Consider the following 15,796-nt stretch of genomic DNA (forward strand, 5'->3'; position numbering starts at 1 on the left):
CGTTGTAAAGATTCAACATCTTCTCAATCAGAAGGGTGCACTTTGCCTTTCCCAGGCACCCAGCCCTTATGACAAGGGCCCAGTACCAGCAGTCAGTGGATAAGGCACTGACCAACTCTTCTGGAGGAGTCTTGAAGTGCCAACAACAGGGGTACAGACAAGATACACCAAGATTACACCCCATAATAAGAGCTTGCAGATAAAAAAGTACCAAGTCTCAGCTCAAACACAGTGGTAGCTGGGGCTTAAAGATGTGTATAGACGTTTTATTCCCACTTTAGGCAATGACTCCAGGAGGCTAATGCACAGTTGCCTGGAAAACAGTTACCACTGAAAAAAGCCAACAAATTCCTCGGTACTCACAGGATTCCGAGCTTAGCCAGGGTAGGACAGTCAAGTGTTTACAACACTGCAGACAAAAGACTCTATATTTGGACTTGCTTCAGGAACTACTGGCCTGTACCTTCCCACTGTCAGGATTCTAGGAGAAACCTTGCACTTTGTAATGCATTGTTGTAAATTTAATAGAAGTTGAGTATGATCCACAGCTCATATATGTTGTTTTACTGGACAGGGTAAGGCCTTTATTCATTCCCTACATCAAGACGGGATGCAGAAGAATGTATTTTGAAAGCAGTCATCCAAGTGAAATATCAATAAAACACTTTTTCTCCAACGTGTTAATGACCATACCACTACTGTAAGTACTATTTATCAGGTTTTGCCATCTAAAAATTCACTGAATGTACTATTATGTACAACCCCCCCCCTTGCAAGTGACTCAAGTAGGAAAGCATGCTGATGGTACTACTTGATAAAGCCTGTGACTTACGGAGAGGTTAATGTTCACACTGCAACCTGACACTGAACCATGAAACATACACATTTTAAGACCTGCCTAGCTGGGCCTTTCTAAGGACTGAAGAGAAGCCAGTTTCAATTGCAATTGAAAAAAATGCAATGCAGAGACAGAGTCAAAGGGAGATGCTGTTGAGAAGTTTAGTCAACTCCAAACCGGATTCGGTTCAAGAATTACTGACTATGCCTGTAAATCTACTTCTAGGTTACTATCAGTCACCTATGCAAATGGCTGAGTAGTTTTAACAAGCCTCTACGAGCAAGTCCATAGGTCACAGTTGAAAACTCATTATCTAGAGTCATGAAAACTGGACCACGTGCCCGCCTGGTTGTTCTGTCACATGGAATTTAGGTTTATTATGAAAAAGTCTAAAGAACAATGAGCAGAATTGAAGCTTTCTAAGGAGTAAATGGAGATCTAGAGAAAATATTTTCTTCCAGAAATGGAAGTCCAATTCAGACACTGAGCATAACCGTTCAGCACAGTAATGGTTCAGTGTCCAGGAGGCTGCGGTACAAGCGAAAAGGAGCAAAGATCAGTCTTCAACTGAGCTAAGAAAATTTAGCTACAGCATCACAGAAGTGAAGCTGATGAAAAGGAAGCCTTCCCTGGGAGCTATGTTTTAAAAAGCATTTGGTTCCTCTATAGGGATCTCTCTACTTCGTAAGTGCAGCAATTCAGGTTGATTGCACAACCTCCATTTGGCCTACTTCTCCATATGCACAAGAAAACCGTAGTCTCCTGACCATTCTGCACTGCTGGAACACAGGATCAGCTCTGCAAGACAAAGACACACGACTGGCCCTCATCGTTTCATTTTCATGTTTACCTGCCTGTAATTCCTCACAGGATTCCTCACGACTGGCAACTGACACTTCTGCTGGGGTACTGGAGTAACCTGTGCTTTATTTACTTTGCTAACGCTGCAAGTAAAGTTTTCATTTCCCTTGGAACCTTTCCAGGGAAAATGGGATTAAGAAGGAAGGCTACATCATGTCCATTCAAAGCCCAGTAGTAGCTGCTACTACTGGCAGCTCCAAGTAAAAAATGTCTTGGCTCTTCTTAGCAAACCTTGGATATTATGATACATAAGAGCTTGGCAAGTCCTCCTTACTCCCACATTTGCATAATCAATGTAAGATGGCATAAGCACAGGTTTTAGATAAGCACAAATTCAGAGCACTTTGTTTTGGTGCTGTGTGTGTTTTTTTCCGGGGGGGGGGAGGGGGGGAGTGCTTTTTTGTTGCCATAGTGCCCAGCAGTGTTAAAACCTGCATGCCAAACTAGTGCCTCAAACAGAAACCCAGTTCTAATCCTGTGTCAGCAATGACACTTGGTGTGAACTACTAACATGAAGGAATGATGCCTACAAGGCCCTGGGCGACTGTGACCCCAGCATCTCAGAACACAAGTGTCCCACATGTCTGTTTGAGCTCCATGGATGGTTTTTTCTCTGTGAGCACACTTAAGTACTCTCTAATGCTAAAGCTGGGGAAGCAACAGCAGCAATACATTATAAGCAGGGAGCGTTTTGGAGGGGAGTGGAAAATAGAAGCAAAAGATTAAACTACTTGACAGTTCACTTTGGGTGGGTAATGACTCTGCATATTGTTATGTACACTGTGTTACTTCAAAAAGAAAAGCTGAATTACTGGACTAGGAAAACTTCTTATTGGTCTAATTCATTCCCACAGTGCTGTATGTCCTATTAGGACATATTTCCTAAAGAGAGAGTTTTTATCCTGTAGCACGGGTCCATTTATACCTACTTACACCAAAAAAAACCCCACAATGTAGAGATTATTACTAGCTTTCCTAAACAGCAGCATAATAATCTTACTGAAGAGCAGACGCAACATTAACAGGACAAGATTATGATGAAATGCTAAGAGTTATCCTTGAACTGGTAACATCTGATACAATGCTAGTCCCTATTCAAGCCGTAAGGCGTGCCCGGGCTGACGCACGCATGAAAATGCTTCGTCACTCTCCCTTGCCTCATCTGTTTAAAGCTACAGATCAGTGAGAACACAGTAAATATCCTTTATGAAGCTTTCTGTCAAAGCTTGTTTAAAGATTGAACAGTGACTTTAATTTGACTTCAGCAATCTGTCTGCTTTGAAAGGCCAAGTCTCACCACGTCAACAGGTTTCCAAATCCTGTGGTTTAGCGGCCGCACACAGAGCTGAAGTTCTGTAACATCTTCAGTATCAGTACTTGTAGCTCTGTGCTCAACAACTGAGCCACATGACAGCGTCATTTGAAAGGGTTCAGTTTCCAACTCCCATACAGTACAGTGGGTACGATGCCAGATCACAAGTGAATGTTTACTTGAACTTGTGTCAGGTGGGTTTTTTAAGTCCCTTGACTAACCTTGAGACAAGCAAGTGAAGCATTGATGCACCTCTAGCACTTGGTGGCAAAGAGCGCAGTCAGGTCTACCCAGACTTAAAAACTGTTTTTAGAGCTGCAGCTTTCCAAAACTCTATAATGTCCATTTCAGGAACTGCCTATTTTGTAAATAACGTCAAGGACAAAAGAAATGTTTGAGAAAATGTTTGTTAATAGCTTGTTGGTTGGTTTTACCTGAGGCAACATTTCATTCAGACATGGGCCATGAAATTACAGGCCCAGGTACACACTCCGGTACCACTTACGCAGCTTTAGTACATCAGCAGCAGTTTCATCCATTACTTTGGCACTTGTAATTGCTACAGCAAGGCAACAAAAACGTCACAATTATCAAAGGAGTGTGAGCTGCTCATGTGATAAATGAAAGGATTCAGAAGATTCACATAAAAAAATAATCTCCAATTCAGATCAAGAACTGGATTACCAGGTATCAACAGCTGTACAGTTATTCAGTAAAGAAACCTCAAATCCCATGCACTCTGAAGCCATCGAGTAAAGGCATTGCCACCATTAGCATGATGGCACATCATTTTGGCTACAGCTTATTACGCACAGACCAGAAAATCAGCTCAGTGTCAAAGGAAAGTGTTCCTACTACCAGGGCAGCTCTACCAAGGCTGTTTTGTTCCAGTTTAATAAAAGCTCTCCTCAATCAACGCCTGCTTTGCCAGGTAACCTATTCTCCACTAAAGGCTTCTGTCAATTCCATCACTGACTATTCCAGCAGAGGCTGTGGCAACCTGGAATTACAGACACAACTGCAGAAGGTCATGCTTTGGTGAGACAAAACATATCTCCCTGTTCCCCACTGTGAGGAAGTGCAATGCTTCTATGGCAAGACTTGGACAGTTCAACTCAAACCTTTAGACTTATAGTAACCTTTACAGTCATTAAAAAAAGAGATCGATTTGGACTTCTTTGACATTACATAAACTTCTACCACTTTCCTAATTCACAGTATGTGACCCTATGATTACTCTGTGTAATCCTACGCAATTAGTTTCCCAGCACTTGGCCTTTCAAAACACCAAGCAGAAGAGTTCACATGGCAAAAATCGAGACTGTCAGAAGCAGAGTGGATAAAAGAAGCTGCTAAAACAAAAAGCATAAGGAGAACAAGCAGGCTGGAGAGAGCTTACTACTAGAATTACCTGAGATCACCTTATTAGTAAGTTTGACAAGTCAGCAGGCACATGGGGGTGAATATGCAAGTCTGGAAGGCCTCATGAACACAAAGGATTCAGACATCCTACAGAAATCCAAATGACACTGAACTGATGAACACTCTAGAACTGTATTCCATTTCTGCAAGCATTAAGTCATTTATACAAAAGTGTCTGAACTAGGCATTAGTCAGATGATGTGACTAAAGAGAAACCAGACGTCCCTATAATCATATAGTTTTAATATCAAGCAGCACTGAAAAATAATAAGCAATCCTAACCAGTAGAAGCATAAGCGTTCTACACAGTGAAGCAATCGGTATCAAAGCTTAAGGCACTGATGTGCAAACCCCGTCACCAACATTCAGAAAAGGCAATCCAAATCAACAGGGACAGAAAAGAGACTTCAAGAAAGATGGGAAATACTGTAATCATGTATTCAAACAGCTCAGCAAGGCAGCTATGGAGTTACACAACTACTCTTTATGGGTACAGGAAGAGTGTAATAGGGAGAAGGTTATTAGTAAAAAGAAAGAGGAGGGAAGAAGTAAATAGGAGCTGAGTGCCTATGGATACAAGCACTTTATCGTTAGGAACAGAGGCACGTTCTCTAACAGAGTCATGAGCACTGCCGTGCCAGCCTAGAAAGTTTTACCACTGCACCTGACTGATGCTCAGAAAGAACAGCACGTTGTCCAAAACAGGTGATGGATTCGGACCAAAGGGGTCCCTTCTGGTCCCATGTTCCAGACTTCTCAGCACAGCCATCTCCTGACATAATCATGTTTCAAACATATTGGCAAGTATATTCTGCCTGTTAAAATATACTAATTTGAGTCTTAACAGATACCGAAGCAACACACACAAGCAAAGTAATCTATCATCACCAGATTCATGTCTAAATTGAGACATTTTATATTTCTAGTTTTATCTCCCCTGAAGCTGGAAAAGCACTTCTAAACTGTTAGCCAGCTAGAAGTAATATAAATGAACTTAACATAACATGGCATGACTGAAATACAGAAGTGGAATATTTAGCAGATGCCATCTAACGTTAGTTGCCATGGTGAGCATGAATTAGGCCACCCAAGCACTAAATAAAGAAACGCAATGAACACCCTACGCTCTGAAGTTAGATAGACTCTATAAATAAAATTCTGTATCACTTTTTGTACAGTTATGCGAGAAACATGAATGTGTGAAGTACACCAGAGCAACTCATCTCCTAAGCAAGAAGGTCATTTCATCTGCCAAGTGTTGTTATGTTGCATATATACTTCCATGTAGCTGCCTTGCTGTTTTGCTAGCTGGTTTATGAGGTGCATTAACACCTGGTAGGAAACAAGGAGAAGCTAAGCCAAGTTTCTTCCATAAAAGTCAGAAGGTTCAATTGAGAAGGCAAAGCCATTAATCCACAGTAGGTACAGGAAACATTGCTGAGCTGGAGTGTTTCAGTAATACCTGTTCCAAACTGGAGTTACATGGAACTTCTGTAGCTGTTTCTGCAAAGGCTGAGCTAAGGCAAGGAGATAAAAAGGGAAGAAAAAGAATCAAAAAGGACAGCTTCATTTGTTTTCAAACTGTGGTCTCTCTTGGATGCTTCAAAGGAGTCCACAAAGACCAATTAAGACAGAAGTTCAGATTGTTATAAAACATGAAATAGGTTTTGTTTAAAGACACTCATTCTCTCACTAGAAAAACTGCAGACATTAAAATACTAGCTTTCCATTTCACTCTGAGCTACCAGAACAAGAAGCTTCCTCTTAGCTACTAGAGTGGTTCTGCCCTTCAGTATGCAGCCTTAAATAACAACAGAAGGTTAATTAATATGAGGCTCTATTGCCAAAACCTTCCTCCTCATTACTTGCAGACCTACATGAAAGTATCAGTCTTGCCAATGAAAGGAAAAGAGAAAACTTTTCAGACTATGTGATCAGTAGTTTTAGGATTGTTTTGGGGTGTCTGGTTGGGTGTTTTTGCTTGTTAGGAAGAAGCATTGGGGGGGTGTTTGTGGGTATTTTTCCAGTGGTGGTTTTGGGCTGGGTTTTAACGCTGCAGAAAGTTACCAGGAAAACAGGTCAGAATGAAGGTGTCCAAGAGGTGTATTTACAGATTTTTAAGCACTGCTTAAAGAGACCAAAATTTGAAGTGCTCAAGGAAAAATCTGTTGTGAAAACAACCCTAAAGCTATCAAACTTGACCACATTTTTCCATTCCATGCATTACTCAGTGGGATGAATGCAGACAGGGTCTGTTATTAATACACTATCCAACATGGCAGTCAGCAATCGGAACAACAGAAACTGTAGATACTTTTGTAGACATTCTTTTCTTGCCAGAAGCTTTACAATTCCCTTCACTATTCAGAAGGTTGCACAGTGACACATGGGTGGCAAGACTGAATTTCTTAGCATCAAAATCTTTTGCAAGAGCTTACAGCATTGAAAAGCTCAGAAATGCAGGGATTTACTTGTACAGTTTGCAAAGGAATGTGGCAAAAACATAAGAATTGCCAAGTCAGTAGCTTTTGGTTTTTAAACTTCCAAATGACTAAACTTATCAGCTATCACTTTGATCAGCCTCACATGCTCTATGGCATCTCTTCAGCCTTGCCCACCCAAGGATACAGGCAATCTCTGTTTCATATTCACTAGGTCTTCCTGCTCTTGAGTGCAATAAATCTAAGACAACACCAACAGTCACAGCTGGTTCCAGCTTAGCTGTTTTCCATTTGGAACAGACAATAACAACAAGTTATCCCATAATATTGCCAGGAGAAAAGCCTGAAGCACACTTTTCTTTCAGAAGTAATGTTTGAAACAGTACAGAAAGGTAGGAGGAGATGAGCAATAGTTGCTAAACACCCTAAATGGCCGGAATCAGAAGTGCTGTCACAGGTAATTTGACCAACTGCTTTTGGCAAAAGTGTTGTACCAGTTACACTACGAACAAACCACCTACCACGCACAAATCACCAAACCCATTCTGCTGCATTCCTCCAAGCCAGAACCAAGACTGTGGGGATAAAGGTAAACAGTGCACACTAACAGGATCAGTGCCCAGTTAACGAGGTTACAGCTAAAAATGCTTTGTCACTGAAAAAGAGAGGGAAAAAAAAAGAGAAAAGCCAGCTGGTGGCTGAGAACAATGAGAATAAGCCCAGCAGAATACTGCGGACTCTGCACTGTGTCCTAAAGGCAGATCACATTGTTAGAATGTTAAGCTTGGTTCAAGAGCCTTTTTTAAAAAAAAAAAAAAAAAAAAAAAAAAAGAAGGTAATAATTCACCAAAATTTGTACATTGACAACAAATCACAGCTTAAAAATCTTCCAGTGTTTCTATGAGGTGTTTTTGAAACTCCAGAGACAAGTTCAGAAACTTTGCTGCTCTTGCAGGAAACAATAAGCAGCCAAGTCAAACACTTGCAAGTCTGAAAGGGTTTAGAACATCCAGAGAATAAGGACATTCCCATCTCGATTCTTGCTATCTTATGTGCAAACAGCATGTTCTGTTCCATGAGTACCACCACCCCTTGTGGGCCCTCCACAACAAGTGCAAGCTCACAGCTGATCCCACAGAAGCAACGTTAAGAACCTATGAACTCCAAAACAGAGATTTTTGCTCATTGCCTTTCTCGTGATCAGCCAGAAAGGCCATCAAATCAACCTGAGAGGCTATAAAACCAAATCATTTGGTTCGGAATTGGAGAGACACTCCAGATATGTTATCTTATCACTCCTAAGTTTGCAATCATATCTAAAGGGCGGAATTCAGTTTAAGAACAGGTGCCCAGAATGAATGAGCAATCCACACCTCCCCTATGATTTCAGCTTGGTGAGTCAAAGAACCCACAGCAGAGCGTTTTAGCGAGGTAAAGACAGATAATGCAAGTTCTAGTAAGCTGACCTTGGTTACTGCATCACTTAATGAGAGAAAAAGAGAGAACAAGTCCCTCATTCTTAAATGACAAATGCAAGATGATGTGGCTCCATTTCCCAGACGTGTAGCACACAGAAAACACACTGCCGAGCCCAGCTGAGACAGCATGGCAATGGGAAAAGCTTAGACTGATTCCTCAGTTTTCTATCCAATGCTCTGAGGGGCTGTTGCTTAAAGGTGCCACATTACAGAAGTTTCTTAAAATGTATCAAGTGATTTTCCTTCAACTTGATTCATCCTTCTACATCCACTGAGCCAACAACAGCTTATTCCAACCTGATGGCATACCATTATAAAACAATGGTGGAAGGAGTATTAGCAATTACACATGCAAAGTGACCCAAGTAAAGTCACACATTCTCCCAGCTCAGCTCTTGCCAAAAATGCATGTCAGAAAAGCTTGAACTGACCAAAACAATACGCACAGTAATTTCACCTTGGTCTTACCCTTGTAACCACCTATTCAAAGACTTATCATTGTTAAGCACCACAGTGATACATCCCATCTGGTCGGTCAACTCCTCCCCCTTAGATTCAGAGAACCATGGATTCTCCTTCTGAACACATGAACTTTTGTAGTAAAACCTGTGCTGGGCACCCTGCTCAGCTTCCTCTTAAAGAACATGAAAATACTGCTTGGGATTTCTTCAAGCATCACCAGATGTCACACAGCAAGAGGACAACTAGTAACAAAAGCCCAATCGAAGAACCTGTCAAGCAGTGCCTGACAGATATAAACAGATTTCAATAAATGCTGCTTCCAAAGACAAAAAAAGGTATTCCCAAAAATGTTCTGAAAGTCACTTTTGTAGAAAAATATTTGGGTTTTATACAGTGAGAACTTGAAGGACTTTGAGACTCGCTGACATTATCAAATAGATCACACACCCTGAACATCAAATAGAGAAGAAAAAACCACCTTCAAAATGACTGCTGCAATTGAAGTTAGAAGTAAGAACGCAAGATTGCTTCCAGTATTCCAGCTTTAAATAAGACTCTCTCAGGGCATTTTAACCAAATCCAAGAAGTTCACTTCTGTTACATGGGAATGTTGAGAAAATTGCAACTCAGGCCTCATTATAGCAGCAAAAAAAGGAAAAAAAAAGTAGTTGAAGAATGCCTGCTTTTCCAGTTCTGCGATGAAACACCTGATATCTGCTGGCCTTGGCTGTTTTCCCAGTCTTCCTTGTTGTAGCATGTAACTATACTGGGATAGTCTTCCAAAATGCACTTTCTAGTCTTTCAGTTGTGAAAGGCACCCACATTCAAAGGAAAAAAGGAATCTGTAGTGTAAAACTAAAGACTAAATCTGTTTTCACATAAGAACCTCATGTAAGCTGCAAGTATTCTGATTAATTCAGGTATGTTTGTTCTGTTTCCTGTAGTGAATGAGGCCAGATGGCCAAGACAACACTGTCTCCCCCACCATGCAGCTCCAGCTTACAACCAGGACTACAGCCAGTTGCGGTTGGGGCGGGCAGGGAAGAGGACGAGGGGAAGCTATTAACCTCAGAAATGCAGACTTGGTTTAGGCTTTGTTAAAATTAACACAGGATCTAGAATAAGTCATAGTTATAACCTGGCAATAGACCCTACAGGCCGTTACTGATGTAGGTGCAATACAACAAAGTCAGGGAAGGGTTAACAGATTAAATGGAATCGACAGTTTGCTGAAGTATCTAAACTGGAATCGTTGCTGCAGCTCAAGGAACAAAATCCCTTTATGGTGTAAGCGTATGCATAAGAAATCCTAACTTTAAAACAATCATTAACAAAGTTTAAAAAGAACAAACAACTTATTGGACAAAGTCTTTCTGAAGAATACTGAAGTTTCACATAAACTATCCTGATGAATAGATTCGGCAGTTGGGAACTAACCCAGTATTCACACCTCAAGAAAAAGAACTCCTCAGGGTCTGCTGCACCAGCGGTTTTCTTCAGGGAAATTATTAACCATTAAGATCAGGGAATTATTAACCACCACTGAAAGTTTCAGAGTATGAAACAAAGATGTGCATAAGCAGCAACGGGGAGGGATTCATCTTGGCACTTGAACTGCACGGAAACCCGACTGACGCATCTGTTGCAGGTAACAGAAAGGGGGCTGCCATTTCATTCCCGGTTGAGGTTCTCGAGCCTCGCTGCACATAACTATGACAGGAAAAGATCCATGCCCGAGCACGTCCCTTGTCCCAACACGAGAAGGGGGAGGGTTAATCACGTCCATCCGCCATTTTCTGAGCGGAGGAGGAAGACATGTTGGAACAAAAAAAAAAAAAAAAAAAGGCAACAAAAGAAAGCAGCCATTTGCAGAGCCGGCTCCAAACTCCAGCCCCACACCGCTCCCATCGCAGCCCAGCAGCTGCTCAACAGCTCGCTTCCAAAGCACACTGCGCACGGGTAGGAAGAGGCAGCAGGCTGGTGGGGAGGATACCCAACTAGTGGTTCAGCTTGGAATGGAGTATTCCTCCCCCCCCCAACAGCACAATCCCTCCCAGGTAAATCTCCTTTTATTGGTGGTGTCTCGCCTCACACTAACACTACAAGAAAAGTCACTGTATTGGCACATACAAACGATTCCTACCGTATATGTGGGATGCCAACTCCTCCCTGCAGAATCTTGTATAGTTTGCTTTCATACAGCAGCTGGGGATGTCTAGCCTTCTGAGACTCCAACTTTACAGCAACTTCCTACAGTGAGAGGGAACAAGGAGTCAGAGTGTCCACCAAGCACAGCTTTGCCACTGAGGTTTAAGGGGCACAGCACTTCAACATCCCCCACACAGCCCTGCTGCAAATGCTTTGAGGTGGAATTTATTTTTTTTTTTAAAGCTCTCCGTGTTTAATGTCCTGTTATTTTGTTGCTTCTTCAAATAAAATCCGTATGGTGATGATCTGTACACAAACATCCATCCCAGGTCATGAAATTGAGCTGGAGATGTAAAGTCTTCAGATCCATGTAAGTGAGGAAGAACATATGTGGGTGTTTCTTCTTTACAGCTCACAGCCGTGAGGGGGAGGAAAGGAGAAAAAAATAAGAAAGAAAAAGAGCTGAAGAAACAGGGGATCTTCTTTGTTTCTATTACTGTTGATGAAAACGAGATAAAGTGTTCCCCAACTGAGAGAGAAGGGGATAGAGGATTGCTGGGAGAGGGACGACTTTGGCCACCCATAAAAGACAAAGTACGTTTGCCCACAATGGTGCCCTCCTCTCCCTACAGCCCACAAGCGAGCTGGGTGGGGGGCACCGCGACCGCACGGCTCTGCCCCCCAGGATGAAGGCCCTCGAGGGGGGCAGCCCCCCAACCCCGGGGCACGCACCTTCGCTCCCCCACCCCGGCGACATGGGGCCGCCCGTGGGCAGCGACACCGGGAGCAAACCCAGACTTCGGGAATGCCTCGGGAAGGTTATCGCTGGTCGCCGAGGTGCGGAAGGGACCGCGCCGACGGAGGGGAGGGAGTGCGAGCCGCCCTTACCTCCCCGTTGGTGATGTTGATCGCCAAATAGATGTCCCCGAAGGAGCCCGACCCGATCTTCCGCACCAGCTTGTATTTGCCTCCGACAATGAACTCGGCCTTGGAGCCGCTGCTACTCGCCATGGTGAGGGGCGGCTGTCGGGCTCGGCGGGGAGAAAGAGGGCTCTACCGCCGCCCCAGAGGAGGGGAAAGGGGCAGGGGAGGGAAAAGAGGGGAGGGGAGGGGAGGACAGAACAAGGAAGCCTGGTCCCCGCTGCTCAGCTCCAGCCGGGCCCCTCCGGCGGGCGCCCCCTTCCAACGCTCTGTCCCGCTCTCCGGCCGGCCGGCTCTCTCCAGAAAGATGAGAGAAGCGGGAGCCGAGGTGCTGCGGCGGTAGGAAAGGGGAAGAGGACGCCGCTTAAGCCCGCTGGCTGCGCCGGGTCGCGGCCGCCGCCGGCCCCTCACTCGGCCGCCGCCGCCGCCATCTTGTCTCGGCGCCGCTGCTCGGGCGGACACAAAATGCCCCCAGCCTGCGGCCGCCGCTTCTTCACCGCGCGGGGCACGCTGGGAGCGGGGCGGGGCGGCCCGCGCGCATGCGCCCCCTTCCCCCCGCCCTCCCTCCTCGCGGGGAGGAGGGCAGCGCTCGTGTCCTCACCTGCCTCTTAAAGGGGCAGGCACCCCCTTATTGCAGCGCCTCGAGTGAGGCCGTCCCGGCTGTCCCTCTCCCCGCCCGCTCCGTCGGCAGAGCGGCGGGGTGCCTCCGGCGAGCAGGTGATAAGGCTGGGGCAGCCGGTGCTGTGACGCGCGGTTTTGTGTGGGGCTGTGGCTGTCGCCGGTTCAAGGCGCTTACCGGCTGCAGACCCGACGTGCGAGCTCGTTAGCGGTGTGGGTTCGTGTGTGGACCCACGGCAGCCTGCGCTGCGCTATCAGCGGGTTGTGGGGCTGAGGGGACGCCTTCCCCGCCGCTGGGCACACGGCACATGGGCTCCACCACCCGTGCTCGGCTGCCGTGGCTGATTTACCCCTCTGATTTACCTCCTCGGCTCGCTTGAGGGTTGGGTTCCTCGATGAGCATTGAGGAGGCGCTGAGGAAGCTGTGACCCCTCACAAGGACCGCACCGCGGGCAGAGCCACCCATCATGGGCACATCTCTTAGCCCTGCGGCCCCCGCCTTCCCACGGCCATTACACTCGTGTCCTCTCCTTCCGCACATTGCTCCGAGCCAGCAGCGTGTGCTCCGGGAGCTGTTTCCCGCTGCGTGTCAAACCCGAGGTCTCCCCTCCATTGCCCCCTCGCTGGGCGCTGGGAGTTTTGCCTTTGCGGGAACACAGACCTGTGAATTCCCGGTGACTCATCATCACTCCCTGTCACAGCGGCGTCTTCTGCTGTGCAAGCCTACATTGGGGAAATGATTCAGTCTGCAGGAGAAAGCTCCTACAGTAATGCAGCTCATGTATGTACAAGCAAAGCCTACTCAGGGTGTCTGCTTTTAAGGGAAGCAGTAGGAGAAACTGCTTTCCAACTCGCCTGGTTGGCACCCAGAGCCAGGAGAATAATAAAAAGTTTAATTTTAAGACTGGTCTGTGCACAGATTTTTATTTTGAATAGCTAACTATTTTGGAGAAAAAAGTGAAATGAAGAGGGTCAGGTTAGGACACTGCTATATTGGTAGGAAATTGTTCATATAAACGTAAGGGGGTCCTCTTGACAGAGCAGCATTCACAGGGTGATAGAGGCTTGTATTGCTCTCACCATGTTGCTTTCTAGCTTGATGAAAGCACTGTGGTACAAACACTTTCTGTCTGCACAAGTGTGAAAAAGTCCTGGCTTGTGTCCATCTGGCTGTTAGGCAGCGAGGGAAGTCTGTGATTCGCCTCTGTTTCTTCCTGTGGTGGACTCAGTCAGCTACAGGATGACTCCATAGCGAGACACCAGGAGGAATGGAGAGGGAAGACTGGCAGCCAGAAATTCCCTGAACTGCAAATAGCACTTCCAAGTTCCCCGTGTGTTTCAGGGAGCTTAGATCCAAGGGTTTACTACAGGTGTCTAATAAAAATGAAATGTGAAGGATTCAAAATCAGCCCGGACTGTGCCAGATGCACCAGAATGAAAATGATGCTCTGAGAGCACACTAGCCTCCAACCCATTCCCACCTCGGTTCTGTCAAGGAGCATTTGTTGAAGCAAGAATATCTGCACCCTTGTCACTCAAAGGGAATGTAGATCTTGTGCGGAGGAGCTCAGATACATCGCACACTAGTTAAGGGGGCTGGAGTTTCGAGGGCAAATGAGGTATCTTTGAACATCACACTCGTTTCTAAATGCAGAGCCCCTGTGTCCTCAGTTGCCCTCGCATCGCTGTTAGTGCTGGTTTGCAGACAGCTTAGGACTGATGTGCACTTACCGGCCTTTGGGGTTTAGTTATTTTTTATGGTTGCTCTGGATGGAATTTGAGCAGTTTGGAGGCGTTCGGCTTGAGTCACGTATCCTTAGAGGAGCTGGAAAAACAGGTCTGCAGCTCCTGGCCGGTAAATAGACCATGCATGGGTATGCAGGAGAGCAGGATCTCCTGGGCTATGCAATGCTGCCACCTCCTGCCTGCCGGGGGACATCTCTGTGTCCAGGGGACACTGCTGGTGCCTTGGGGCAGAGGACATCACACAGGACAGGGACTGGCCGAGCCGATCCCGCTGCAAACGCGTCCAGGCACACGTCTTACCCGAAATGTCTGCAGTGCGTCTGCAGTCTAGCTGGGTGTCGCGCAGAAAGAGATGGCCAGCAATCAGCATTTGGTATCTTTTGTCTTGGTTATTTTTAACATCCATTCACTAATGGGTCCTGCAGGAGGGATGGGAATGTGGGATTCAGAGGAGGGTCAGACTAGGCAATGTGGGAAGGGCTGCAGGCTGGAGGAAAGCAGAGATGGCAGAAGTCAGCCAGCATCAACCAGGCTAAAACTAGGACACAGAAGAGAAGAAAGACCTGCTGCAGCTGCAGCTCCATCACACCCGGCCAGGAGCACTGAGGATACCTGTGAACACCGGACCAGGAGTGCGGGAAAAACCTCCACACCTCCAGCTCTGGCTGCTCAGTGAAGGAAGATCTGGGGAGCCCCGTGTGCCAGTGTCCCACCATGTGCCACACCAAGATCACCTCAACCTGCTTCCCATTTCCTCATTCCCAAGGCTGAGGACCACATCTGTTGGATCCTACCTTTCAGATTTACATCACAGCCACTCCAGGGCTCTGTTTATGTCTCCACATTAGCAAGGAGAGCTTTGTTCCATTTCAGAGAAGAGGGAAGGTACATGTGTATTTCTGGGTAGGCAGAATTTAAGCCAGTGTATGAACAGCACTATTCAGAGCATGAGATTGGAGGAGCCTGATAGATAGCCTGATAGATCCTAATTGTCCAGAAGCAGGTAAGATCTGGAGGTGGTTGTCCCCTCCTGTGTCAGGACAAAGTCCACCTGTGCAAGAGCTTTTGCTGTTTTTATTTTGGACAATGGATCTATTCTGTCTTTGTGCCACAGTGCAGGAAAATTCCCCTCCTAGGCCCTTGCAGAAACCACATCCTATGGCACTGTGTTTGGGGTTTGCCTTGCTGGGCAGTGGGGATACTGACAGTCTGAGAGCAGTGCTGGCCTTGTAAAAATCCTACCACAGCCTCTGCCTTGGGGTTTGTGTCCTGAGTCTTTAGGAAAGCGCAGAGTCGGTGAAGACAAACACGAACAATACCAAGATCTGCACAAACATAATGGAGACACTGATTGGATTTAAAATGATTCAATTCTAAATGAATAATTAAAAGCACTAAAAATGTAAATTGGAAGGGGAATTTTAGGCTGCGGTTTCACAGCAGCTGGCCTGACCTGAGGACTCGCAGGGTGTTTTCACTTCTGCATCCTTTTCTCCTCCTACTCAGCCCACTCCCAATGCCCAGCTCTGCGGCTCTCAGACCCTCTGTG

General features: G+C 45.8%; 1 protein-coding gene across 5 annotated transcripts in view; it reads right to left on the minus strand.

Moving 5' to 3' along the window:
* CSNK1A1 (casein kinase 1 alpha 1) overlaps positions 1-12,467 on the minus strand; it is a 35,937-nt gene extending 23,470 nt beyond the window's left edge. For 3 of the 5 annotated variants that reach the window (XM_030503581.1, XM_030503579.1, XM_030503580.1), the window contains exons 1-2: positions 11,851-12,429; positions 10,958-11,064 (exon numbers count right to left, since the gene is read on the minus strand). In XM_030503581.1, the coding sequence (XP_030359441.1) occupies positions 10,958-11,064; positions 11,851-11,973 (230 nt within the window). In that variant the 5' untranslated portion in view covers positions 11,974-12,429. Of the gene's footprint in view, positions 1-10,957; positions 11,065-11,850 lie in introns of all 5 variants that reach the window. The other 2 variants (XM_030503583.1, XM_030503582.1) reach the window with 2 other exon arrangements.
* Positions 12,468-15,796: the final 3,329 nt, after the last annotated feature.

This window comes from Strigops habroptila, chromosome 12 (assembly GCF_004027225.2).
Source record: "Strigops habroptila isolate Jane chromosome 12, bStrHab1.2.pri, whole genome shotgun sequence".
NCBI classification, from domain to species: Eukaryota; Metazoa; Chordata; class Aves; order Psittaciformes; family Psittacidae; genus Strigops; species Strigops habroptila.